Source organism: Akebia trifoliata, chromosome 14, assembly GCF_017979445.1.
Source record: "Akebia trifoliata isolate Shusen 1 chromosome 14, ASM1797944v1, whole genome shotgun sequence".
NCBI lineage: Eukaryota > Viridiplantae > Streptophyta > Magnoliopsida > Ranunculales > Lardizabalaceae > Akebia > Akebia trifoliata.
This window is the reverse complement of record NC_141388.1, coordinates 32,037,339-32,063,359: the sequence shown is the minus strand read 5'-3', so window position 1 is coordinate 32,063,359 and position 26,021 is coordinate 32,037,339. Positions and strand designations below refer to the sequence as shown.

The following is a 26,021-nucleotide window of genomic DNA, read 5'->3' as shown; positions in this document are numbered from 1 at the left end:
ACTTGATGTTGGCTAATTAATGTTATCCAACACCTAGAGAATCCTTCCTTATCACTCCTCCCTTGTTTATCGTCAACGTGAATTGAATCCCCCCATATAATAGTTAAGATAAAACTCACAAATCTTCAAACAACGAATCCTTGAAAACCTATCCAATACTCGGATACCTCCTCGAATTCATCAAAAATCATTACAGATTCCTCGATTGGACCACAGATTTCTCAAATCCAACTTCCAAAACTATCCGAAAGGCGATCGATTCATATTTCTTCTTCAAGATTTTCTCGGAAAAGGAATTTTCAATTATGTTGGAGATCTCTGGAAAACTCAACGTAAGACTGCAAGTTTCGAATTTAACACAAGATCTCTTCGAAATTTCGTTATGGAGAATGTTAGAGAAGAGATTCAATCGAGATTGATACCTTTGTTGATCAAATCGAAGGAGAATAATCAAGTAATCGATATTCAAGATTTCTTGAACGATTCGCTTTTGATAACGTTTATAAAGTTGCTTTTAACGAAGATCCGGCTTGTCTAGTTGGAGAACGGAACGTTTCGGGCGGAAAATCCATTTCGGTTTCCTGTGTTTCATGGTGGGCCCAGGATGTGTTTAGGGAAAGATATTGCGTATATTCAGATGAAATCAATTGCAGCATCTATGATGGAGAAGTTTCAATTGGAGGTTGTGGATAAGGACGCGTGTCCTAAACAGGTGTTATCTTTGACTCTTAGAATGAAATGAGGGTTGAAGATAAGGGTTAAAGAGAGATGTGTGGACGAGATTAGTTACTTTGTAGATAAAAAGGATTTTATATTACCTAATGGTGTTGAACACAAAAGTTGATCAACTCAAGTAAGATCATGCCACTAGCATATTGAAATCCTAAAACTTGAAAATGATGATTTTATGAGAATATTAATTAATGTTCAATATGCTTCATTGAGAAGATCGCATATTACATAAAAAAGAAGAACAATACAAAAATCACATTCATTTCTTTCAGTAATTGAAAAATTGCAAAATCCCTTCACTTTAGTCCCTTACATGGCAACTCATTAATGCGTCATTGTACATCAATAAAGACAAAGTAGAGAAGAAGAAAGGGGGACGAAGAAGAAGCGGTTCTGAACATTGACTGCACGAACAAAGAATAAGAAAATAGAATCTCAATCATTTAAAGAAGAAGTAGAACATGGAAGAATCAGAAAATGAAAGAAGAAGAGATAACGAACCCCCCCCCCCGGCGGGCCTCTTTGCTCTCCTAACTTAACATATGAGTTTTTTACTTAACTTTTATAAATGAATGCAATGTCAATCCTTTAACAACTAGACATAAAAAGAGGTTAGGTCTAATTAAGAAATCCTAAACAAAATAAGAAACCATGCATTAATTACTCTATCCAAACTTCTCGGTATGATAGAAGAGAGCCTACTTAGCACACTAGGTTTCATCTTAGTATCAGTGTGGTCATACATCAAGTCTAGCCCCACGGCAGCCTCAGTTACAAGACATGCTACTCTGACTACCTTTTGGCCTTCACAGCTACAACTCCTCGGTCCAAAATTTTAAAATTTTCGAAAGGCAACAAAAACATTAGCCAAGGCAAGTATCAAATTTCAAAGGGATACATGACAATTGAGAATATATATACTTGAATTACAAACCTTACCAATCATAGGAACATCATAGCAAATTAGTTAACATTTTGAGTATTGGAAACCCACCAACATTCTTCTGTTTGCAACCACCATCAAAATGAACATCATTAACTAGGAAGTTCTATCAGCCTCGTCAGCCGCCACATCATCATCTCATCAATCAACTACATTCAATATTTCCTGAACATAACCATAAAATACCAGTATTTGGTTTCGTCATATGTTAGAATTATGATTAACCAAATACTTAAAAGCATGCGCAAGTAATTTTTTATTTTTTTTAAAAGTAACAACCCACGAAAAAATACAAATTGTAAGCACCATAAAATCTATAGTACGCACTGAGATCTTAGACCAGCCTACATACTACTTGCCCTATCCCACAAACTACGAAGAGTACACAAACAACCAGCATCCCAACTAAGTGCAAGGATGCATTAAGTTCAACAAAGAAATAGTAACCTTCAAAAGAGGTCCATCGCCACCATAACTAGAATTTAGAACTTCGATGAGAATGAGTAAAAAAAAAAGATTTATCCTTTACATGGCATGCACCAATCATCATTCCTACAGAAGAAAAAAAATTGAGAGAGATTAGAAATAACCAGTTCAATGTCACAATGAAAATCAAATAAGTCCATAGAAGGGACTTGCATCAAAATCTGAATTATGAGGAGATGGGCTTTGAGAAACAACAGTTCCAATTGATAGGGAAACACTTCTGGGAGTTGGCGATTTCTTATCGCGCCTTCGTTTAACCTTCAAAAAAGTGGTGAGATATCTATTGAAGATCTTGAAACTTGTCAATGCTTCTAACATCATCAAATGCTTCAAATACATCAATGCTTGGTTGAAGACAGGCATAGCTAAAATCAATAGTAACTTACATGAATGATAACATAGAAGCATGTCATGTTAAAAGAAAATTACCTAATTTAGAAATTAACAATACCTTATCTTTTCCCTCCTCCTTTATCCGGGCTTGGGACCGGCAATGTAAAATATTTAATTTTACATTGGCGGAGTTAAAAAGGGGTTAGTTACAAAAAAAAAGTTATTGGTTAAACAATATGTATGTAAAAAAGTCTAAAGTGGAGAAATTAAATGTACCAAAAACTAAATGTATCTACTTGACTTCCAAGGTCCTTGATTGGGAGGATGACCATTAGGAAACATGGTACGAAAGTATAGGGTTATATGCTCTTGGATTTAGCTCTGCACCTGACCATGGATCTCTCTTTACATTTGCATCTGCATCTATATCTCTATCTACATTTGCATCTCCATTTGTAGCTTAGAAATCCTCTCCTCATGTTGTCAATCACATTCCACTTGCATGTTTTACATCTCATTCAACTAGGATTGCATCTCGGCATAAGTACTACTACGAGATGAGTTGGAAGCAGATGTAAAAAATCGAACTCTGGGTTGGGCATAGGCCATATGTATGTACTCTACCATGCTGCTCTGGTCCCATTTCATTAAAAAATATCTTTTCGCTTATGCATGTAGAATCAGATCCGTCATTATTTTTATGTTTTTTTATCATATTATTTTGCATAAAATAATATATTAGTAATTCTCTTAAATTAAATAATTTATCTTACAATTGACTTCTTACGTACAATAAGCTTGGCCGATTTAGGATCACTGTAAGACCTATTTTTCCTAGTATGGATTTTCTTGAAAACTTTAGCCCGGGTAGGTAAACTACCATCTTCTTTACCCTTGACCTAAAATTACATGAAAAAAAAATTAGTATATGTCGTAGGTTGCTTAAATATTAAAAGAAAATGATATAATTGAAATAATCTATAAACATATACGCACCATCTCTGACTGGTATTGTGCACAACTTTTTGTCCCTGTCGTATGTTTAATTACTTGGTTTTTCTTATTCTTCAAATTCCTTTAGATAACCTACACAAATTTAATAACATTACAAATATATCATTCTTACAAAATGATTAATTAAGAAATTTGTAATAATTTATATCTGAGTCTCATGAGAGAAGTGCAATTTTTGTATAGATTTATGTTGAATGCCATACTAATGCTATCGAATTCGTGGCCACTAGTCTGAACCACAAATCGATGGTTTATACAATCAAGCGAACCACGAACCCACATAATTTTGGTTGGATTCGACAAACCTAACAATTTAGTTCAGTGAACCAAACCTCCAATTTATTATATTTTTTTCATTATTCATATTTAAATTTTTTATTTAACTTAGAATTTTTTTAAATTATAATTGTACGTATAACTTGTTTACCTGAATTATATATATGCACAAGAGTGAAGTAAGAAATGAATGATCTCTACCAACCCCCACAAATTGGATCCATTCTAGAGTGGTGAATCAAAAACCCAAATTCAAACCGAGCAAGAATCATGAAACAAGTAACATAGCCCTAAACTAGGGTTGTCAATGGATCAGATTGGGGTTGATTTGGTATCATTCTAATAAGAATCGAATTGGACTTATCAGATAAGTATTTGATTGACTTTTTATCAAAACCCAATACTAAGATCCAAATTCAATCCATTAATATCAAGTCAGATCGGATTTTATATACAAAATCTAAACAAACTTCATACATCTCAATAAATATATAATATAATTTATATACTTTGTAATATAATTTACATTGGTCTACAAGCTGGAAAGGTGAATCTACTATTTCGAGAAAGGACAATGAACTATCAAATTCAAGTAAATAGATTTACCATAAACAAAAAATAATAAAAAACAGTGGCACATTGCATTTCAGGAAAGTAAACAAAAAAATTAAACCATAAACTCACCTAAAATATGATTTCGTCCAAAAAGTGATTAAGATCAGAGTTGGAGTACAACCAATAAAATCTTTAAAAACCTGCATTTTGATGCTGAAGCTCAACTGAATTGATCCCCTTCGGATATTAAAAACCTAGAAAAATGAAATCTAGGGTTTAGGGTTCGATTGCTACACCGTAATCAAAAGTAACACTTTCTTTGATTAAAATCTTAGCTATAAAAATAAGAAGTTAGGGTTTTGGTTTGAAACTGAAACTAAAATTGAATTAAAATTATAGAAATTGAGATTTTGATTTGAAATCAAACTAAAATTTGAATCAACACCATAGAAATTAGGATTATACAAAGAGAGAGACCGAGAGCTCAACCTCACTAAGTGGTTAAAATCTGACTGTCACTAAAAGTCGTTGCTATGTCTTTTTTCCTGTAGTGACTTCCCAGAAGAATACATATATAACCCAAGCTCACTCCACTTCGGAAAAGGTCCCTCTTGATTTTGCCTTGATCTTGAAGCCCAAGACTAAATAAGAAAACAAGATATCCAAACTTAACACGGTCACCTTCTAATTCAAACCACTTGCTGAATGGACCTGATAGAGAATCGAGGAAAAAAGGGTCAGCAAGGAACGCTTTCACTTTGAAGCTTTGGAAGTAAAAAAAAGAAGATAACTTAGAAGGTTTTAGAAAAGAGTCATGATAATTTGACTCCCCCATGTGGCACACAAAATACTCACCTAACACTAGGTGTGCCCGAACAATAGACTTTATGCCTCGGGATACACGACCACACATCCCCATAAATTTGTGCAGTTGTGTATCCACGTCAGGTGAGTATTTTGAGTATGCCACATGGGGGTGTCAAATTATCATTACTCATTAGAAAAACCTCAAACCTCTTAGATGCTTATAAATGTGCATCCATACGAGATCAGACCGAATTTCCATCTACAAAACAAGAAAGAAAAAAAAACTATAAGAAACGGCATTAGTGCCTCTAAGATATGGAAGAAACAGACAGATCATACCAGCAAATGAATGTAATAGTGATAAAATAAAGATGACATGTATCGACCTTTTAATTGTAGTTGGCCACATTGTGATAGGTGAATCGTGATGAAGAAGAAAGCATAAATTTTAAGAGCATTGTGATGCGAAGCAATTCGATCAAGATTGAATTCACAGCATGGAGGGTATAGATTTCTTTATATATCGAAATTTTGCTGAAGAAATCCATGGCATTGTATATCAAAAAGGATTCATGGTGTTGCACTTCAACTAAAAGGTATAAAAAAGAACATTTAAATAAGCCAAACCTTGGTTAGGGACCATTAAATCTGGACAAACATTGTGTTTTTAGTTGCAATATTTGGTTTGAAATAACAAAAATATCATAAATGCAGATCATTTACACTTTAGTAAAGACGAGGAAAAAGGAAAAATAGAACATCAAAATTGATTTAAAAAATAAGAAGGATCACAGCATCATGAAGATAAATAAATCTCAGAGATCTAGTAAAATTTGTCTGATTTTCTCAAATGATAATGATCCATACCCAAAAACCCATGACATGAGTCACCTTCTTTCGAATGACATCAATTTCCACCTCCTAGTGATATCGACGGCTTACCTGCACATGAAAGTACTTCAGCACCTTTAAACATTTTTTTTTTAAATTCTTCAGCAAGCATTTATAAATATAAAACAAAAATAAGCATAATATCCTATCTTATACAAAATGTAAGGCGTATTTATGGCCTTTTTTGTGCCCAGTGGAGATAATGATCTCACCCCCCAAGTGTGTAATATACTCCTTTGGGCTCTATAAGCCCATAAATTTTAGTCTTCCACTCAATGGAAATAAAACAGATAGTTTCCTTTAGTCCTCCTCTGTTTGATTATATTTTAAACATTTAATTTGATTTTGTTATCCAAAACAAATACTTTAATCCAACAGGTGATAAAATAGTCGAGGGTTTAACAAAACATTTGAAAAAAGAGTTTTCTGGGGTGGGTTCAAAGCGAAAAGATGACATCTATTTGTTTTTTATTTTATTTTATGATAAATAGCATTTCATTCAAAAAAACACTAGGCCAATCGAGGTAACCAGCCTAGCAAAACCTTATAAATAAGACGCTACTCACATGAAATATACCGAATCCCAACCCAATTATAAAGAAAATCCTTGAAGAAAATCCCTCTAACTTGTTATAGACTATGGACCAACAAAAAATAAGACCCAAAATAGATATAATCGTAACCAACAAAATAAACAATTTTGTTCTTCTTTGATTTTACCCAAAAAGGAACTCTTTTCAATAAATAAATAAAAAGATTTTCCTGTAAGAAATAGTGGATCTTGACTAGACCTTTATATTATGATGATACATGTGTGGTTTTACTACGTTTGAATTTCGACTTATGATGAACAACAAAAGAGTTGGGACTTACGAAGAGGGGTAGTAGGCGTGACTTGACACTTTGGTCTTCCCATTCCAACCCTTCAAACCATTCAATATTATCTCCAGAAAGCTCCCTCAGTTTAGTTGCGCTTTGCAGGCCCAAAGGACGCTTTTCCAAGTTTGGACAAGAGTGCACATGTAGTAATTCCAAGGAAGGCCAAAGTATATTGGGCCGATAGAAACCCAAGAACTTCTCTAATCCCCATAGCCGTAAAGTCTTTAATTGAGGGAACTGAACCGTCTCGTCCTGCTCTGATTTTATTATTTTCTTCATTTGCCAGCAGTAACTAATCTTAAGATTCTCTAATCTCTGAAGTCTTTGAACCATGGTTCGTGTAAAGAGATATTGTAATCTTTCACAATGATTCACTTCCAAGCAATTTAGCTCCTGGAAGCTTCCAAGGGGAATGACTCTCTTCCATATTGTTGTCAGTCTTGGTAATTCATCTAGCCGTAAAGTCTTTAATCGAGGGAACTGAACCGTCTCGTCCTGCTCTCTTTCTACCACCGTTTCTTCTATCATTATTTCCTGATGATCCTCTTCTACCATTATTTCATCTTCCTCATCTTCCTCTGATTTTATTATTTTCTTCATTTGGTTGCAGTCTGAAATCCAAAGCTTCTCTAATCTCTGAAGTCTTTGAACCATGGTTCGTGTAAAGAGATATCGTAATCTTCCACAACTAACAACTCTCAGGGAATTTAGCTCCTGGAAGCTTCCAAGGGGAATGACTCTCTTCCATATTGTTGTCAGACTTGGTAATTCATCTAGCCATAAAGTCTTTAATCGAGGGAACTGAACCGTCTCGTCCTGCTCTCTTTCTACCACTGTTTCTTCTACCATTATTTCCTGATGATCCTCTTCTACCATTATTTCATATTCCTCATCCTCCTCTGATTTTATTATTTTCTTCATTTGGCTGCACTTTGAAATCCAAAGATACGTTAATTTCTGAAGTCTTTGAACCATGGTTCGTGTAAAGAGATATCGTAATCTTCCACAACCTATCACTGTCAGGGAATTTAGCTCCTGGAAGCTTCCAAGGGGAATGACTCTCTTCCATATTGTTGTCAGTCTTGGTAATTCATCTAGCCGTAAAGTCTTTAATCGAGGGAACTGAACCGTCTCGTCCTGCTCTCTTTCTACCACTGTTTCTTCTATCATTATTTCCTGATGATCCTCTTCTACCATTATTTCATCTTCTTCATCCTCCTCATCCTCTTCTGATTTTATTATTTTCTTCATTTGCGGGCAAAAACTAATCTCAAGATTCTCTAGTCTCTGAAGTCTTTGAACCATGGTTCGTGTAAAGAGATATCGTAATCTTCCACAACAAACAACTGTCAGGGAATTTAGCTCCTGGAAGCTTCCAAGGGGAATGACTCTGTTCCATATTGTTGTCAGACTTGATAATCCACATAGCTGTAAAGTCTTTAATCGAGGGAACTGAACCGTCTCGTCCTGCTCTCTTTCTACCACTGTTTCTTCTATCATTATTTCCTGATGATCCTCTTCTACCATTATTTCATCTTCCTCATCCTCCTCTGATTTTATTATTTTCTTCATTTGGCTGCAGTCTTCAATCTCAAGAATCTCTAAACCATTAAATGTAATTTGTGGAGAATCTTCCACCACACACGTAAGATATTCCATTCCATAGCAGCTTGCTATTTTAAGAACCTTCAGGTTGTCAAATCCTCCTTCACCAACTTTTACAATACTCTTGAGACCTTGGCAGTCGTCTAAAGAAAGAAACTCTGTTTTTCTCAACAATACCTTCACCCAGTTTGCAAGTGGATCTGATATAATAGAATGAAGTTCCATACATTTCTGGTAATCAAGATCACTAAACAAGGAACCACCTACAGTTATAATAAATTTTTTCAAGTCTTCACCAAATATGGAGATCTCTTGGGACAAACATTTGACATTGTCTTCTACATTCAAAGATCCCAACTCTGGTAATCTAGCATTACTTTCATCTCCCATTTCCCTATCCCCGAAAGAACCATAAATCCCCATGTATAACTCTTCTAAGCGAGACAAGTTCGATAACACAGTTTTTGGAATAATTTCAAGACAGGGGATTTCTAAAAAGTATAAAAACCTTAAATTGGTCAATCCCCCTATTCCTTCTGGCAAGCTTTGTATCTCAGTTTCACTTAAATTAAGATATTCGAGTTTCTCCAATTCTCCAACTAGAGATACATCACTCAGTGGATTACCCTGTAGACAAAGTGTTCGAAGGTTCACAAGGCATGTGAGTGATGGTGGTAGAGATGAAAGTTTATTTCGACTTAGATCAAGGGCTACAAGGGATGTCATTCTTTCAAAAAAGCAATCTGGGATTTTGGTCAAAGAGATTGGGGTAAAAGAGAAATTCAATGATAATGACAAGGACAAGAGTTGTGGACATTCTGGTTGATCTGGGAGCTCACTGATTTGATTACCTATTAGTGATAATCTTTTGCATGTTCTTAAATTTTTCATAACAGGCCACCTTTTCAATCCCAAGCCTGCTTTTACAATAAAACTGTTACTTTCCTCATGTGCAATTGATATGGCTGCATCACGAACAATGTCGTGCATCATTACGCATCCAACCCGCCACTTATGATGAGCTTTTAACAACAAACATGAAGCCATAAGTTTGTCGAATATTGTGTGCAACCTTCCTCTGACATCTTCTAAAGTGTCGACATTTGGAAGCAGGTCCTCTCCCAATACAAACCATATCAAATCATCCACATTAAAAATTTGGTCTTCAGGGAAAAAACAACAAAATAAGAAGATATGTTTGATTTCTTCGCTTTCCAAGTGATCATAGCTCAACTTTATCGAAGAGAAGACTGGCGACTTACCTTGGAAGTAGATGGACTTTTGCAGTCGCTTAGCCGCATCTTTCCAGAAAAGTTGGTCCTTGCCTCGTAATGCCCTTCCAAGTGTAACAATTGCTAACGGCAAACCTTCACATTCCTTAGCTACCTCCCTAGCCAATTCTTCGTCCACAACATCACCCACATTCAATCTTGATTCCTTAGCAAACAGATCCCATGAATCTTGATTCGATAGCCCTTCAACTTTGATATTCTTTTGGGTATTCAAATCATTACAAATATCTTCGTTTCTGGATGTGAATACAACTTTGCAAGACTTTTGATCATCTCCGAAAGAGATTCCCAAGTCAGTCAAATCCAAACTATGCCATACATCATCCAAGATAACAAGGATTTTCTTTTCCTTCAACCTCACCCATAACTTGTCTTTTCTTGCAGAGATGTTGTCGGATGCAAAGTTTATGATTCCCAATTTCTCTGCTAGTTCACCTTGAATTTTAATCAAATCTGGGTTTTGGGACACAGTTGTCATCACAACCTCGTCAAAGAGTTGTCGATCTATCCTCACTTGTTCTCCTACTTCTTTGATCAAGGTGGTTTTACCCACTCCTCCCATCCCCCACACCCCGACTCTGTTGATCTTCTCATCCTTCAATGCTTCGATGATTTCATTCTTAGTAGATTCTCTGGATGGAAAAGCCTGAAAATCTACAGAGGATAGCAAGCCAGGAAGAGGTGCGGGATCTGATACACAACTGGCGCTACTGTAGCTTCTCCCTTCGCATATGAGTTCATTCACGATGTCGATCTTCTCGTGTGCATCTTTGCCTAGATGATAACGATCCAAGCACCACCAGCCTTGGAACCACCTATTGATATCTTCAGATGCACGAATCAATTCCGTCGCCTTATCTTGAACAGTGATCACCTTCTCTTGCCACCTTTCAACAACTGATTTGATCGAATCCCCTTTCTCCTGAGCTGCTTTGACATATCGTTCAATGTCATCTCTCATACTTCCCAAATCAGTCAATTTTCCTTCAAGGATTTGAACATTTGTCTTGCAGTTAAAAGGATAACCCAAGTGAGTCAGGATACAATCACTTGAGCAACTAATAGCTTCTTGAGCAATCGATTCCATTACTGTACCTGTTGGACAACGAGTTGGTTAAAAACTAAATTGAGTTATGCGTCCATATGGGTTGTATAATGGAATTTTGAAAGAAAGTAACGAAATTGAAACAGAAGATATCTATATGGAAGTTTTGTTGAAGCAAAAAAGAAAAAAAAAATCAGCTTCTTTTGAAGAATTGCATGCAATTGTAATTGTGAATTCCTTGGCTTTCATAGATACTCGTGAATACCGAGATAATTAGCAAAACGTCACCAACAAACATATCATATTAGGAAGTTCTGTTGAAGATAAAAATAAATAAAATAAACACTTTCCGTACTAACATAGTAAGATTTATTCCTTACTAAAGGTTGTTTGGAGAGAAGCAGGAATTCTCTAGTTTTTAATTCTGTTGAAGTTTTGCCTCAACTTGGTCAATTTTTCAATCAATAAAATTTGCCAACAAAAAACCAAATGGGTCGTTTTGTTCAAATGGATTATTGTATTAGCAATCCAACGCCACTGCCCTCTAGATTTCATAAAACAACTTAGATTCAAAAGAAAAGAAAAAAATTCAAAAAATTCACAGAATTATATCCTCAACAACCCTGAAGCATCAGATCATGCTTTTGGATGCCACAAGATTAGCCCAAAAGGACCCTTAGTAAGAGTGGAATCCTTACTAACTTAGTAAGGTTAGTCCAACTCAGTAAGAAAAGAGAGTAATGTTTCAGCTTCTTTGGCTGTCATAGATATTCAAGAATATACATATTTTTCTAAAAATGAAATGAAAAACCAGGAAAGAATAGTTTAGCTACATATCCATTCCAAATTCTTGCTATATGTACTTAGACCATCAAAATAAAATAAAAAATGAAGAAGAAGAAGACTTACTGAGCACAAAGGATCACAGTGTTTCGTTCTTCAGCAGTGGAGGGCAGAAGGTGAGTGTGAGAGAGAGAGAGAGCAAACTTTATAAAGGACTAGTTATAGATCAAAAGTTGACAGTTGCACTCCAAAATTGAAAATATCAATTTTAGACCTTATTTTTAATTTCCTATCAGTTGCACTCATCTCAGCTCTTCTTCATGTTTTTGACAGCTGCACTCCAAATATGGAAGAGTGTTCTAAATTGACTTTTCGTGGACACTTTCAACTATAGATTTGGCTCCTCAACTTACAAAGAAAGAAAGAAGATTAACGCTGGAGTGACTTTAATGGGGGACACACGGGCGGACATAAATTTTGAATTTCACATAAATTGCGGCTGATCGTTTTTGCAATTGATCATGACACTCATGCCATGTTGATCAATTTTTTTTCCTTTACTTAAATCTCATATTAAAATGTAAATAGAAATTAGAAAACTGAAACAATTATTTAACCATTATCGTACAATTATTTAACCTCAGTGTCATTTGAGCTTTCCACTAAAACAATTGGCTTTGCTTTGGAATAAAAAATAGCTTTACTTTCCACCAAAGCAAATAATTACTTAACCATTATCGTACTATATAACGACAGTCGGTGGTTCAGTGGCTTCACATGGCAGTATTACTGTTCCCTTGAATTATTTAGGGAGAATTACTAAAACGGGATTGCTTTTCTTATTAATTATAAAAATAATAATAAATTTTAAAAATTTACCAAAAAGGATCTAAAACTTGGAACTATGACGATGGTCCAGGTACTTGTAAAATTGTTGAATCATTGACCTCACCTCGTGGCATTTAAAAACATGATCTGATGTCACATGTTTGTACACGACAATATTCTATGAACTTAAAAAAAAAAAAATTCGTAATTTATTTTTAATTTTAAATTTAAGAGTTCCGTGAAAATTTTTTGAATCTGAGTTTTACAATGAGATCTAGAGGGATGTGGTGTTGGATTGCCAATATCACAATCCATTTCAGCTCAACAACTCTTAGTAAGATTTCAAATCTCACTAAGTTAGTAAGAAAAGTGTTTAAAAAAAAAAAGGATGGGTGGCTAAAACCGTTGGACTTCCAAGCTCCATCGTTTTAAACCCCTTTTAGTATTATGTTAAAAAATATTACTTTTGGCTACTAATTAACAAAACTAATTTTGTTTTATTAATAATCCCATTATTTAAGTAGGTCTTCTTTGGATATGATCACATGCATCGGGTTCTATGGTAATTCAAAACCACTAAAACATCAACACTGTCAACTATTCATATTTTTATTAATCTAACTTACAACCCCACAATATAGAGGGATAGTAGATCATGTATCATCCTGAAAGAATAATCGAACGGTTCATTTTTTTTTTTATAACTATTGATAAATTCATTGCTATCAAAACCATAAGTTGGGCACTTGGGATATTAGCTTTTCTTTTTTATTTTATTTTATTTATTTTTTAGATTTCAAAGTGTTAAATTCGTTAACTTTTAAATTTTATTCAAGCTTTATTTGTTCCAATTTTCAAAAGCAGGGAAATATGCAATTTGTTCACTTTATGTACAAAATGGAAAATTCATTTAGATATATATATATATATAGATTCAAAGATACATTCTTCATAAATTTTACTCCATCCTTTGGGTAGAACTTTGCACCATCCTCTTCAACTTTAATAAATGTTCAATTCAAAATGAATCAAAATAATATTTTTGAAAATGGAGTGCGACTAATTGTTTTTTTGATGTTTCAAGTGATGGGAAGCAATCGGTTGAGATCCTTTTACTCACAAAAAAAATTTATATGGGATTTCATAGATTCTCGATTGACCAATCACATGAAGCCTAACGGGTAGTTTTGTATATTGAGCATGCCCACAATACAAGTGGATTCATATAATTGATTGATCTGAGATTTTGTGAAATTCAAGATTGAATTTTTTATAAGTAATTTTTTTTTTCCTACAACCAGTCAGAGGTGGTGTGCAATTAGTCTATTGCTAATTTGTCTAACGCCCCCATAGTCATTTGTTTTTCCCTTTAGTTAAATCATATGAAATTTGTTTATTGAGCATGCCCACAATACAAGTGGATACAATGGTTGAAACAGGGGCGTTAGGTAGTAGGTATGTACAAACCAATCTTTTCCATTTATTTCTCCTCCCTCCACACTTAATTAATTATTCTTTAGTCCCTTATTTACAGGCTGGATTTGATAGAATGCAGTAACGGTACGCTGTGATCAAATTTGTCGGTATTGACAGTTCAACAGTTCCGTGCCCTCGTTCAGATAAAGCAAAATAATTACTTAACAGAGACCCCACACAGCATTATTGCTATTCTATTAAATTATTGAGGTACGAAAATCTTGATAGGATGTGATCATAGGCCCACACGGCATTATTGCTATTCCATTAAATTATTAAGGTACGAAAGTCTTGTTAAGATCTTAACCGTTCGATGCGAGGATTACTACAAAGACTGCCTCATCAAAAAGTGGGTTCTTAAATAAAACGGTTGGATCTAGGTGCTGCAAAATATTTTATTATTGTGGAGCTTGATGGTACGGGTCAATAAAGAGTGTTGTTTATCATTTAATACAATGCTTATACTAATGTTTCATCGGTATTTGAGATTATAGTATTGCAAATGGTGTTTTCGTAATTTCATTACAATTATGTAAAACCTAGTTGTATTTTCTTAAGGTACATATTTTCTTTTTTGGTGAAATAGTGTAATTTATAATTACGAGATGTGATCTATGGATGTTTCTCAATTTTTAGGGAACCGCATAAATCTTTGTGTTCTCTGTATTTGCGTTTGTTTTTGTTTTGATTTTATTGCCCTTGTTTTTTTAACAAAAATTGGGTTTGAAATTATTTTCTCATTCTTTTAAGAAAGAGTATCATTATTTCTTTGGGGATTGAATTCTCTTTTAGTATTGATGACACTATGGTTTCTTAGAAAATACTAGTTTCAAACAACTTTTATAGTAGAACATCAAACCTATACATGGCTGAGATGGTAAGATTATCCCAATCATAGTCACAAAATTCTCTGAATTTTCCAAAAAACTTGTAAAATTCTCCGAATAAGTAACTAGCCAATTAAATTGGTGAATAGACGAATTAATTGATGATTTATCGATTAAAATAGTTTTATGTTCACCTTCAAAATTCTATTATCTTTAACATTGCAGTCTCTCCATGCAAAGATAGGGCTTTTATGGGAAGATGATGTGTTTTTGCACGAAACTGTTGAACATCATTTGTATATTCTTTAGAAATTTTCTGATTTTTTATAAATATTTTTAGAATTTATCTGTGAATAACTATCGACTATTATGATCCCGATTTAAGGTGTCAATGGGTTGGTTTCGACTCGAGTCCTAAGATACTTAGAACCATAACAATTATATTTTTTCGGTCCTCGTTCCAAAATAAAATCGGAACCCTCAATAAACACAAGTACCTATCAATTTCGAATCTCAAGAATCAAATGAGAAAAAAAGTATTTCAAATAGTTATAAATTTTTTTCCTTTCAAAATATTAATATATTATCTACAAAATTATCAACTTATTTTAATTTTTTATACTAAAGATATAAGTTAATGATTTTTTTTCAAAAATAAAAAATTAGCTTCTTTAAAAGTTACAAAATTATCAACTTAGTTATAAAAATTTCTATTTCCATTATAAGAATTCAAGCATTTCGATATGTGAAATTACTACAAATATTATTCAATGATTTGTCGTGAACTTCATAGCATGCTTTGAACTCAAAACATAATGAATTGTTCTTATAGCTTCAACAAATTTGTAATTTTACAAAGCAATGTTTCGATGTCTTCGTAATACAATAAAGACATTGATCTTGGAGGGCCATCTGCAGATAAACACCTTCATCCTTGTACTAAAAACTACCTTCATCCTTAATAATATGTAGAAGCTATTCATTCAATGTCTTGAAGAGAAAATTAATTCATAAAGTCCAACAAATTAAAGATTTTAGTTAATCAATGTTTTAAGTAGTAAGAAATTCAAATCTAATGATTCTAGAGAAGTAAACCAATTTAACTTAACTTATTCAAAGAGAAAACAAACATCTCGAACCTAGATGACACAACCTTTGGAGAGTCATCCATCACATTTATTCCCTCAAATCTGTCAGGCTCAATTTGCGAGTGAGAGGCACTCGAATGTCCCGATGCTTTGCAGCTTCTCTTTAACTCCCCAACAATATTCACATTGCTTTACTTTTCATTTAAGACATCATCTCCCCAAAAACATGTTTTATACTCAAAATCTCTTTCCCAAAATCGAATTTTTACACAATTATTCTGAGTCTTTGTGTTGTTATCAGCATGAGCTGCAATCACAGATTCAAATTGACCATGTCTTCTTTCTTTGTTAAAGAAAGTGTTTTCATTCCTAGTAAGGTCACTGATATTTTTTGGAACAATGCCTGGAAAGAGATTTATTGATAAACTTTAGAGTTTTAGTAATAAATCAAAAACAAATACTTAAGGTGAAGATAATGGCCATCGTGGTCGCTAGTGCAAGGGAGAATGATAAATAGTTTGAGTACTATTATACTCATGAACTGGTGGTGTTGGACAAAAAATAATTTTATCTCATGAAAGGAATTCAATGAATTTACACCAAGAAATGGAAATTTAGAAAATATAAGATAACAAACAGTTAAGTTTAAAAAGTTGGGCTATAAACCATTTTATATATTGACTTTTTCACAATAGTTTGACTAGGACGGGTCGATACAATTTGAGGCCTTAGGCGCAACCTCAATGTGAGGCCTTTTTATATTTATTATTTTACTATAAAGATTAATAATTTGAGGTATTGTTAGGATGTGATCAGTGGCCCCACATGGCTTTATTGCTACTCCCTTGAATTATTGATGTACGAAAGTCTTGTTAGGATATGATCACATACATCAGGTTTATTATGCTAGTTCAAAATCACTGCGACATAAGCACAGTAAAACAATTTTTATTTTCATTAATCTAATTGACCCCACTTTATAAAGGGATGGTAGATCATAAACCATCATGATTGAACGATCTTAACCGTTTGGTGCGGAGAGTACGACAAAAACTGCCTCATCAAAAAGTGGTCTCTTAAATAAAACAGTTTGATGCAATGGTATTGAAATTAGGGCTATCAATGGATCAAAATGGATCAGACCCAAAATCCGATCCAATAACTTTGGGTCTGGATAGATGTTTCGGATTTCGATTTGATATCTTATTGGATCAGATCTGGATCAATTATGTCCAGATATGATTTGCTAATATGTTAGAAAATATATAAATTTTATTATATTTTTGTTGAGATGTATGAAGTTTATTTAAATCTTGTATTTAAAATCATGTTTGGCACAATTTGGGTCCAATCCGATTGTTAATGGATTGAATCTGAATCTTAATATTCAATTCTAATAAAAACTTGATTCCATTACATAATGCATGTGTACTGTGGGAGGGACTTCTTTCTGAATCCCCCATTGGTTTTGGGGATAATTTCATGCCCCTCACCTTAACAAAAGTTTCCCCGGCGGTAGACCAATTATCTTTCCTTTGAAGTTTTTACCATTAGAGATAGGTTTACAACAACTAATTTTGTCAATGCATCGGTAATGCCATTGCCTTCCTTGAACACACAATGGACCTTCCATTGGAAAAGGTTTGAATTATCTATCTAATCAGATACCCAATCTCAATAATCAGATACTTTACCAAGAGAAACATTAGAAGCAAACTATGAATAAGATTTTGAGTTCCATACTGTTATTAGTACACCTACTCCAGTTATTAATACTTATGATCTTGCTACCTCATGTTTTAATTGTATTAGCGAGATTGTCACTTTAAAATTCTATGAACTTAAAAAAAAAAAATTCGTAATTTATTTTTAATTTTAAATTTAAGAGTTCCGTGAAAGTTTTTGGAATCTGAGTTTTACAATGAGATCTAGAGGGATGTGATGTTGGATTGCCAATATCACAATCCATTTCAACTCAACAACTTTTAGTAAGATTTCAAATCTCACTAAAGCGGTGTTTGTTTGTGCTATTTTTCAGCGCTTATTGCTGAAAAAAATTAAATTCAGCACTTTTGTCAAAATAGCGCGTTTGTTTACTCTATATTTTCAGCGTTTACCGTTGAAAATAAGTGAAAAAAATTCAGCACTATTTTGATGTTGAAAAAAAGTGCTGAAACGGTAAGCACTTCACTTTTTTCAACACGGACAAGTATGCCCTTTTTTTTTAGCATGGACGAGTAAGTCCTTATTTTTAAAAGGATATTACCTCTTATATCTCATGGATAAGTATATAAACACCCCACAAACTAATAAACCCACACCATGACTAAATTATTTTGTCTTATATGGGTTAAAAGTTTTGGAATGAGTTGATTTTTGGTGAAGATGATCTCTACAATGAGGAGTTCATCCTCACCAAAAATCAGCACATCTTGAAACTTCTAACCCTATCAAAACAAGTTCAAGAACCGTAAATCGTCACTTTTTTTTAAAAACTATTTTTGACGAATTAGAAGTTTCAAAATGGACAGATTTTTTGTGAGAATGATCTCTAGACCATATAGACCATCCTCACTAAAAATTTGCTCATTCAAAAAACTTTAACCCATATAAAACAAAAAAAAAATGGCTATAGTATGGGTTGGCCTTATTAATGCATATGGTGCTTTTATAATTACACATCCTTCATTTCCATTGAAAATTATTCATCCAAAATTAAGTTCTTTTAAAGTTGATTTCAAATTTTGGTGACTTGAATAACATTATTATTTTTAATTTGAAATTTATGGGCTTTTATAAATAGAAATTATTATTTATAAATTGAAGATTTGAGTATTATTTATTATTTAAAAATAAATTATATTTTAATTTTATAAGAAATAATATATTTTATTGTGTTTGATGATAAATAAACATTTGAAACATGCAAATAATGTATAATATGATTGTAAGGGTAACAAAGACAATTTACCAGTTTCAGCAATGTGGAACAAACATGATTCAGCATCTAAACAAACAACTTTTTCAGCACTTAAATTCAGTACTTATAAGTTTCAACGCTTAATGCTATTTAGCACTTATTTTTTTCAGTTTAACAAACAGCACCTAAGTTAGTAAGAAAAGTGTTTAAAAACAAAAAAAAAAAAACAAAATAATGGGTGGCTAAAAACGTTGGACTTCCAAGCTCCATCGTTTTAAATCCCTTTTAGTACTATGTTAAAAAATATTACTTTTAGGTAGTAATTAACAAAACTGATTTTGTTTTGTTACTAATCCCATTATTTAAGTAAGTCTTCTTTGGATATAATCACATGCATCGGGTTCTATGGTAATTCAAAACCACTAAGACATCAGCACTGTCAATTGTTCGTATTTTTATTAATCTAACTTACAACCCCACTATATAGAGGGATAGTAGATCGTGTATCATCCTGAAAGAACAATCAAACGATTCATATTTTTTTATACCTATTGATAAATTCATTGTTATCAAAACCATAAATTGGGCACTTGGGATATTAGTCTTTCTTTTTTATTTTATTTTATTTATTTTCTAGATTTCAAAGTGTTAAATTCGTTAACTTTTAGATTTTATTCAAGCTTTATTTGTCCAATTTTCAAAAGTAGGGAAATCTGAAATTTGGTCACTTTATGTACAAAACGGAAAATTCATTTATATATATTTTCAGGAAATAGAGATTCAAAGACAGATACTTCATAAATTTTACTCCATCCTTTGGGTAGAAATTTACATCATCCTCTTCAACTTTAATAAATGATCAATTCAAAATGAACCATATCGATATTTTTTAAAATGGAGTGCGACTAACTGTTTTCTTGATTTTTCAAGTGATGGGAGGTAATTGAACGAGATCTTTTACTCACAAAAAAATTTATATGGGATTTCATAGATTCTCGATTGACCAATCACATGAAATCTAACGGGTAATTTTGTATATTGAGCATGCCCACAATACAAGTGGGTTCATGTGATTCATCGATCTAACATTATGTGAAATTCAAGATTGACTTTTTTATGAATAAATTTTTTTTTCTAAAACCGATCATAAGTGGTGTGCAATTAGTCAATTGCTAATTTGTCTAATGCCTCTGATAGTCATTTGTTTTTCCCCTTAGTTAGATCAATTCAAACCAATCTTTTCCATTTATTTCTCCTCCCTCCACACTTAATTAATTATTTTCTAGTCCCTTATTTTAACCATTAATATTAAAAAAGCAAATCGGCAAAGCTTGAAACAAGAGAGAGAAAAGAGAAGGCCAGTTAAGAGAAGGCAGGTTTACAGGCTGGATTGATAGAATGCAGTACCGATGCGCTGTGACCAAATTTGTCTAGTTGCGTGCGCTCCTTCAGATAAAGCAAATAATTACTTAACAGAGGGCCCCACACGGCATTATTGCTATTCTATTGAATTATTGAGGTACGAAAATCTTGATAGGATATGATCAGAGGCCCACACGGCATTATTGCTATTCCATTGAATTATTGAGATACGAAAGTCTTGTTAAGATGTGATCATATACATCCAATTTATGCTAAGTTAAAAATCACTAAAACATAAACACCGTAAAATAATTTATATTTTCATTAATCTAACTGACCCCACTTTATGAAGGGATAGTATATCATAAATCATCATGATTGAACGATCTTAATCTTTTGATGCGAAAAGTACGACAACTGCCTCATCAAAAAGTGGGTTCTTAAATAAAAAGGTTGGATTTATTTTCATGTCCGTCGATTTGTATCAAATCTTTTTTTCTAGAGATTATGGATTTTAGATTATGAGTGTTGCAAAAGATTTTATTATTGTGGAACTTGATGGTACAAGTCAACGAGGAGTATTGTTTATCATTTAACATAATACTTTTACTAATGTTTCACATGTATTTGAGATTATAGGTGCTGCAAATGGTGTTTTCGTAATTTCATTATTATTATGTAAAACCTAATTGTATTTTCTTAAAGTACATATTTTCTTTTTTTGGTGAAATGGTGTAATTTATAATTACGATTTTTCTCTTCGTAGTGAAATTAATGTGATCCATCGATGTTTCTCAATTTTGAGGGAACCGCGTTAACCTTTGTGTTCTCAGTATTTGTGTTTGTTTTTGTTTTGATTCTATTGCCCTTGTTTTCTTAACAAAAGGTGAGTTTCAGATTATTTTTTCATTATTTATGATAAAGAGTATATCATTATTTCTATGGGGTTTGAATTCTCTTTCATTATTAATGACACTATGATTTGTTAGAAAATACTAGTTTCAAACAATTTTTACAGTAGAACATCAAACCTATACATGGCTGAGATAGTAAGATTATCCCAGTCATAGTCACAAAATTCTTTGAATTTTCCAAAAAACTTGTAAAATTCTCTAAATAAGTAACTAGCCAATGAAATTGGTAAATAGGCCAATTAATTGATGATTTATTAGCTAATCGTCGAATATAAAAACATTTTTATAATAACCTTCAAAATTCTATTATCTTCAACATTGTAGTCTCTCCATGAAAAAATAGAGCTTTTAGGGGAAGATGATGTGTTTTTACACGAAACCGTTAAACATCATTTGTATATTCTTTGAAATTTTTTTGATTTGTTTATAAATATTTTTAGAATTTATCTGTGAATAACTACTGAGTACTATGATCCCAACTTGGGGTGTCAATGGGTTGGTTTCAACTTGAGTCCTAAGATACTTAGAACCACAATAATTATATTTTTTTCGGTCCTCGTTTCAAAATAAAATCAGAACCCCCAATAAACACAGATACTCATCAATTCCGATTCTCAAGAATCAAATGAGAAAAAAAGTATTTCAAATCATTATAAATTTTTTTTCTTTCAAAATATTAATATATTATCTATAAAATTATCAACTTATTATAATTTTTTATACTAAAGATATAAGTTAATGATTTTTTTTCAAAAACAAAAATTTATCTTCTTTAAAAGTTACAAAATTATCAATTTAGTTATAAAAATTCTATTTCCATTATAAGAATTCAAGCATTTTGATATATGAAATTACTACAAATATTATTCAATGATCTGTTGTGAACTTCATAGCATGCTTTGAACTCAAAACCTAAAGAATTGTTCTTATAGCTTCAACAAATTTGTACTTTTACAAAGTGATGTTTCGATGTCTTCTTCGTAATGCACTAAGAACATTGATCTTGGAGGGCTATCTGCAGATAAACACCTTCATCCTTGTACTAAAAACCACCTTCATCCTTTATAATATGTAGAAGCTATATTACTGTTCAGTGGCTCCACACGGCAATATTATTGTTCCCTTGAATTATTTAGGGAGAATTACTAAAATTGGATTGCTTTTCTTATTAATTATAAAAAAATAATAAATTTTAAAAATTTATCAAAAAGGATCTAAAACTTGGAACTATGACGACGGTCCACGTCCTTGTAAAATTGTTGAATTGTCGACCTCACCTCGTGGCATTCAAAAACATGATTTGATGCCACATGTTTGTACACGACAATATTCTATGAACTTAGAAAAAAAAGTTATTTTTCGTAATTGAATTTTAGTTTTAAATTTGAGAGTTTCGTGAAAGTTTTTTGAATCTGAGTTTTTCAATGAAATATAGAGGGATGTGGTGTTGGATTGTCGATATCACAATCCATTTCAGTTCAACAACTTTTAGTAAGATTTCAAATCTCACTAAGTTAGTAAGGAAAGTGTTTTAAAAAAAAGATGGGTGGCTAAAACGTTTGACTGGCCAAGTTCCATCGTTTTAAATCCCTTTTAATATTATGTTAAAAAATATTACTTTTGGGTAGTAATTAACAAAACTAAGTACGAAAGTCTTCTTTGGATATGATCACATACATTGGGTTCTATGATTATTCAAAACCACTACGACATCAGCACCATCAACTGTTCATTTTTTTATTAATCTAATTGACGACCCCACCATATAGAAGGATAGTAGATCATGTATCATCCGGAAAGAACAATCAAACGGTTCATATTTTTTTATACCAATTGATAAATTCATTGCTTCTTTGGATATCAAAACCATAAATTGGGCACTTGGGATATTAGCTTATTTATTTATTTATTTCAAAGTGTTAAATTCGTTAATGTTTGGATTTTATTCAAGCTTTATTTGTTCCAATTTTCAAAAGCAAGGAAATCTACAATTTGGTCACTTTATGTACAAAATGGAAAATTCATTTATATATATATATATGAGTTGCGTTATTACGACCCCCTTTGCGACCCCCTTTGCGACACACCTTTTTGTCTTATATGGGCAAAAATGTTTGGAATGGGCTGATTTTTTGTGAGGATGATCTCTATGGTGAGGGGATCATCCTGGCAAAAAATCAGCCCATTCCAAAACTTCTAGACCGTCCGATTTTTGTTGAAAAATTATAGACCGTCCAATTTTTGTAAATCAATTTTGATGGGGTTAGAAGTTTTGGAATGGGATGATTTTTTGCCAGGATGATCCCCTCACCATAGAGATCATCCTCACAAAAAATCAGCTCATTCCAAACATTTTTGCCCATATAAGACAGAAAGGTGTGTCGCAAAGGGGGTCGCAAAGGGGGTCGTAATAACGTGACCCTATATATATATATATATATATATATATATATATATATATATATATATATATATATATATATATATTCAGGAAATATAGATTCAAAGATAGATTCTTCATAAATTTTACTCCATCCTTTGGGTAGTACTTTGCACCATCCTCTTCAACTTTAATAAACGACCAATTCAAAATGAACCAAACCGATATTTTTGAAAAAAGAGTACGGCTAACTGTTTTCTTGATTTTTTAAGTGATGGGAAGCAATTTGTCAAGATCTTTTACTCACAAAAAAATTTATATGAGATTCCATAGATTCTCGATTGATCAATCCCATGAAGCCTAACGGGTAGTTTTGTATATTGAGCATGCCCACAATACAAGTGGATTCATGTGATTGGTCAATCTGAGATTTTGTGAAATTCAAGATTTACTTTTCTATAAGAATTTTTTTTTTCTGCAACCGGTCATAGGTGGTGTGCAATTAGTCTATTGCTAATTTATCTAATACTTCTGTTAGTCATATTTTTTTTTCCCTAGGTAAATCATATTAAAAATATAAATATAAATTTGACAATTGGATTTGACAACTTAAACAATGTTGTTTAGTGTCCTTTCAGCTTTTCCACGAGAAAAAGTGGACTTTGCTTTGTAAAAAAATGGCTTTACTTTCCATAAAAGCAAAGAATTTCTTAAATATTACTGTATTATATATACATTGATTTTATTTTAAATAAATCTATAGTCGTGAATCAAAGGCTCTACACGGCACTATTGCTATTCCATTGAATTATTGACGTACGAAAGTCTGGTTCAAAATCATTGCGACATAAGTACCGTAAAACAACTTATATTTTCATTAATCTAATTGACCCCACTTTATAAAGGGATAGTAGATCATAAACCACTATGATTGAACGATCTTAACCGTTCAGTGTGAAGAGTACGACAATGACTGCCTTATCAAAAAGTGGGCTCTTAAATAAAATGGTTGGATCTATATGCATGTCTTTTGATTTGTATCAAATCTTTTTCTAGAGACTATATATTTTAGATTATCCAAGTCATAATCACAAAATTCTTTGAATTTTCTAAAAAATTCGTAAAATTCTCCGAATAAGTAATTAGATAATTAAATTGGTGAATATACAAATTAATTGATGATTTATCGGTTAATCGTCGAATATGAAAACAGTTTTATATTCACCTTCAAAATTCTATTATCTTCAACATTGCAGTCTCATCACGAAAAGACAAGACTTTTAGGGGAAGATGATGTGTTTTTGCACGAAACCATTAAGCATCTTCTGTATATTCTTTGGAACTTTCTTGATTTTTTTATGAATATTTTTAGAATTTATTCATGAATAACTGTCGACTACTATGATTGTAACTTGGGGTATCAATGGGTTGGTTTCGACTCGAGTCCTAAGATACTTAGAACCATAACAATTATATTTTTTTGGTCCTCCCTTAAAAATAAAATCGGAATCCCGAATAGACACAAGTACCCATCAATTTCGATTCTCAAGAATTAAATGAGAAAAAAAGTAATTCAAATCATTATAAAAAAAATTTCTTTCGAAATATTAATATATTATCTACAAAATTATCAACTTATTATAAATTTTTATACTAAAAATATAAGTTAATGATTTTTTTTCAAAAATAAAAATTTATCTTCTCTAAAAGTTATAAAATTATCAACTTTGTTATAAAAATTTCTATTTCCATTATAAGAATTCAAGCATTTTGATATATGAAATTACTACAAATATTATTCAATGATCTGTCGTGAACTTCATAGCATGCTTTGAACTCAAAACCTAATGAATTGTTCTTATAACTTCAATAAATTTGTAATTTTACAAAGCGATATTTCGATGTCTTCTTCGTAATACACTAAGGACATTGATCTTGGGGGGCCATTTGCAGATAAACACATCATTTTTTTCCCCTTCAGTTAAATCATATTAAAAATGTAAATAAAAATTGAAAAATTGGATTTGATAACTTAAACAAAGCTGTTTATTGTCTTTTCAGCTTTCCCACAAGAAAAAGTTGGCTTTGCTTTGGGAAAAAATGGCTTTATTTTCCAGAAAAGCAAATAATTACATAACAATTATTATATTATACATTGATTTCATTTAAAATAAATCTATAGTCTGTGATTCAGAGGCCTCACACGGCATTTATTGCTATTCCCTTGAATTATTGAGGTACGAAAGTCTTATTAGGATGTGATCAGAGGCCCCACACGGCTTTATTGCTATTCCCTTGAATTATTGATGTACGAAAGTCTTGTTAGGATGTGATCACATACATCAGGTTTATGCTAGTTCAAAATCACTGCGCCATAAGCACCGTAAACAATTTATATTGTCATTAATCTAACTGATCCCACTTTATAAAGGGATGGTAGATCATAAACCATCATGATTGAATGATCTTAACCGTTTGGTGTGAAGAGTAAGACAAAGACTGCCTCTTCAAAACTGGGCTCTTAAATAAAACGGTTTGATGCAATGGTATTGAAATTAGGGTTGTCAATGGATCGGATTGGATTA

At 32.4% G+C, this 26,021-nt stretch overlaps 2 protein-coding genes across 13 annotated transcripts in view; both read right to left on the bottom strand.

Annotated features, from left to right (window-relative positions):
- Positions 1-1,431: 1,431 nt before the first annotated feature.
- LOC147386785 (disease resistance protein At4g27190-like) overlaps positions 1,432-26,021 on the bottom strand; it is an 83,181-nt gene continuing 58,591 nt past the window's right edge. For 9 of the 12 annotated variants that reach the window (XM_086422285.1, XM_086422287.1, XM_086422286.1 and 6 more), the window contains 4 exons: positions 4,853-5,050; positions 4,469-4,593; positions 3,491-3,580; positions 1,432-3,393 (listed from right to left, as the gene is read on the bottom strand). The gene's annotated coding sequence lies outside the window, so the exon portion shown is untranslated. Of the gene's footprint in view, positions 3,394-3,490; positions 3,581-4,468; positions 4,594-4,828; positions 5,051-5,353; positions 5,406-5,532; positions 5,681-6,013; positions 6,053-26,021 lie in introns of those variants that run through there. The other 3 variants (XR_015171715.1, XM_086422289.1, XM_086422290.1) reach the window with 3 other exon arrangements.
- LOC147386789 (putative disease resistance protein At4g27220) lies at positions 6,821-12,340 on the bottom strand. The gene is made up of 2 exons (XM_086422284.1): positions 11,768-12,340; positions 6,821-10,908 (listed from the first exon to the last, which is right to left on the bottom strand). The coding sequence occupies exon 2, from the start codon at positions 10,898-10,900 to the stop codon at positions 6,836-6,838; it is 4,065 nt and encodes a 1,354-aa protein (XP_086278410.1). The 5' UTR covers positions 10,901-10,908; positions 11,768-12,340; the 3' UTR covers positions 6,821-6,835.

Bases quoted from the DNA above. Each gene is read 5' to 3' on its own strand.
- LOC147386789 (XM_086422284.1), bottom strand. From the start codon at position 10,900: ATGGAATCGATTGCTCAAGAAGCTATTAGTTGCTCAAGTGATTGTATC.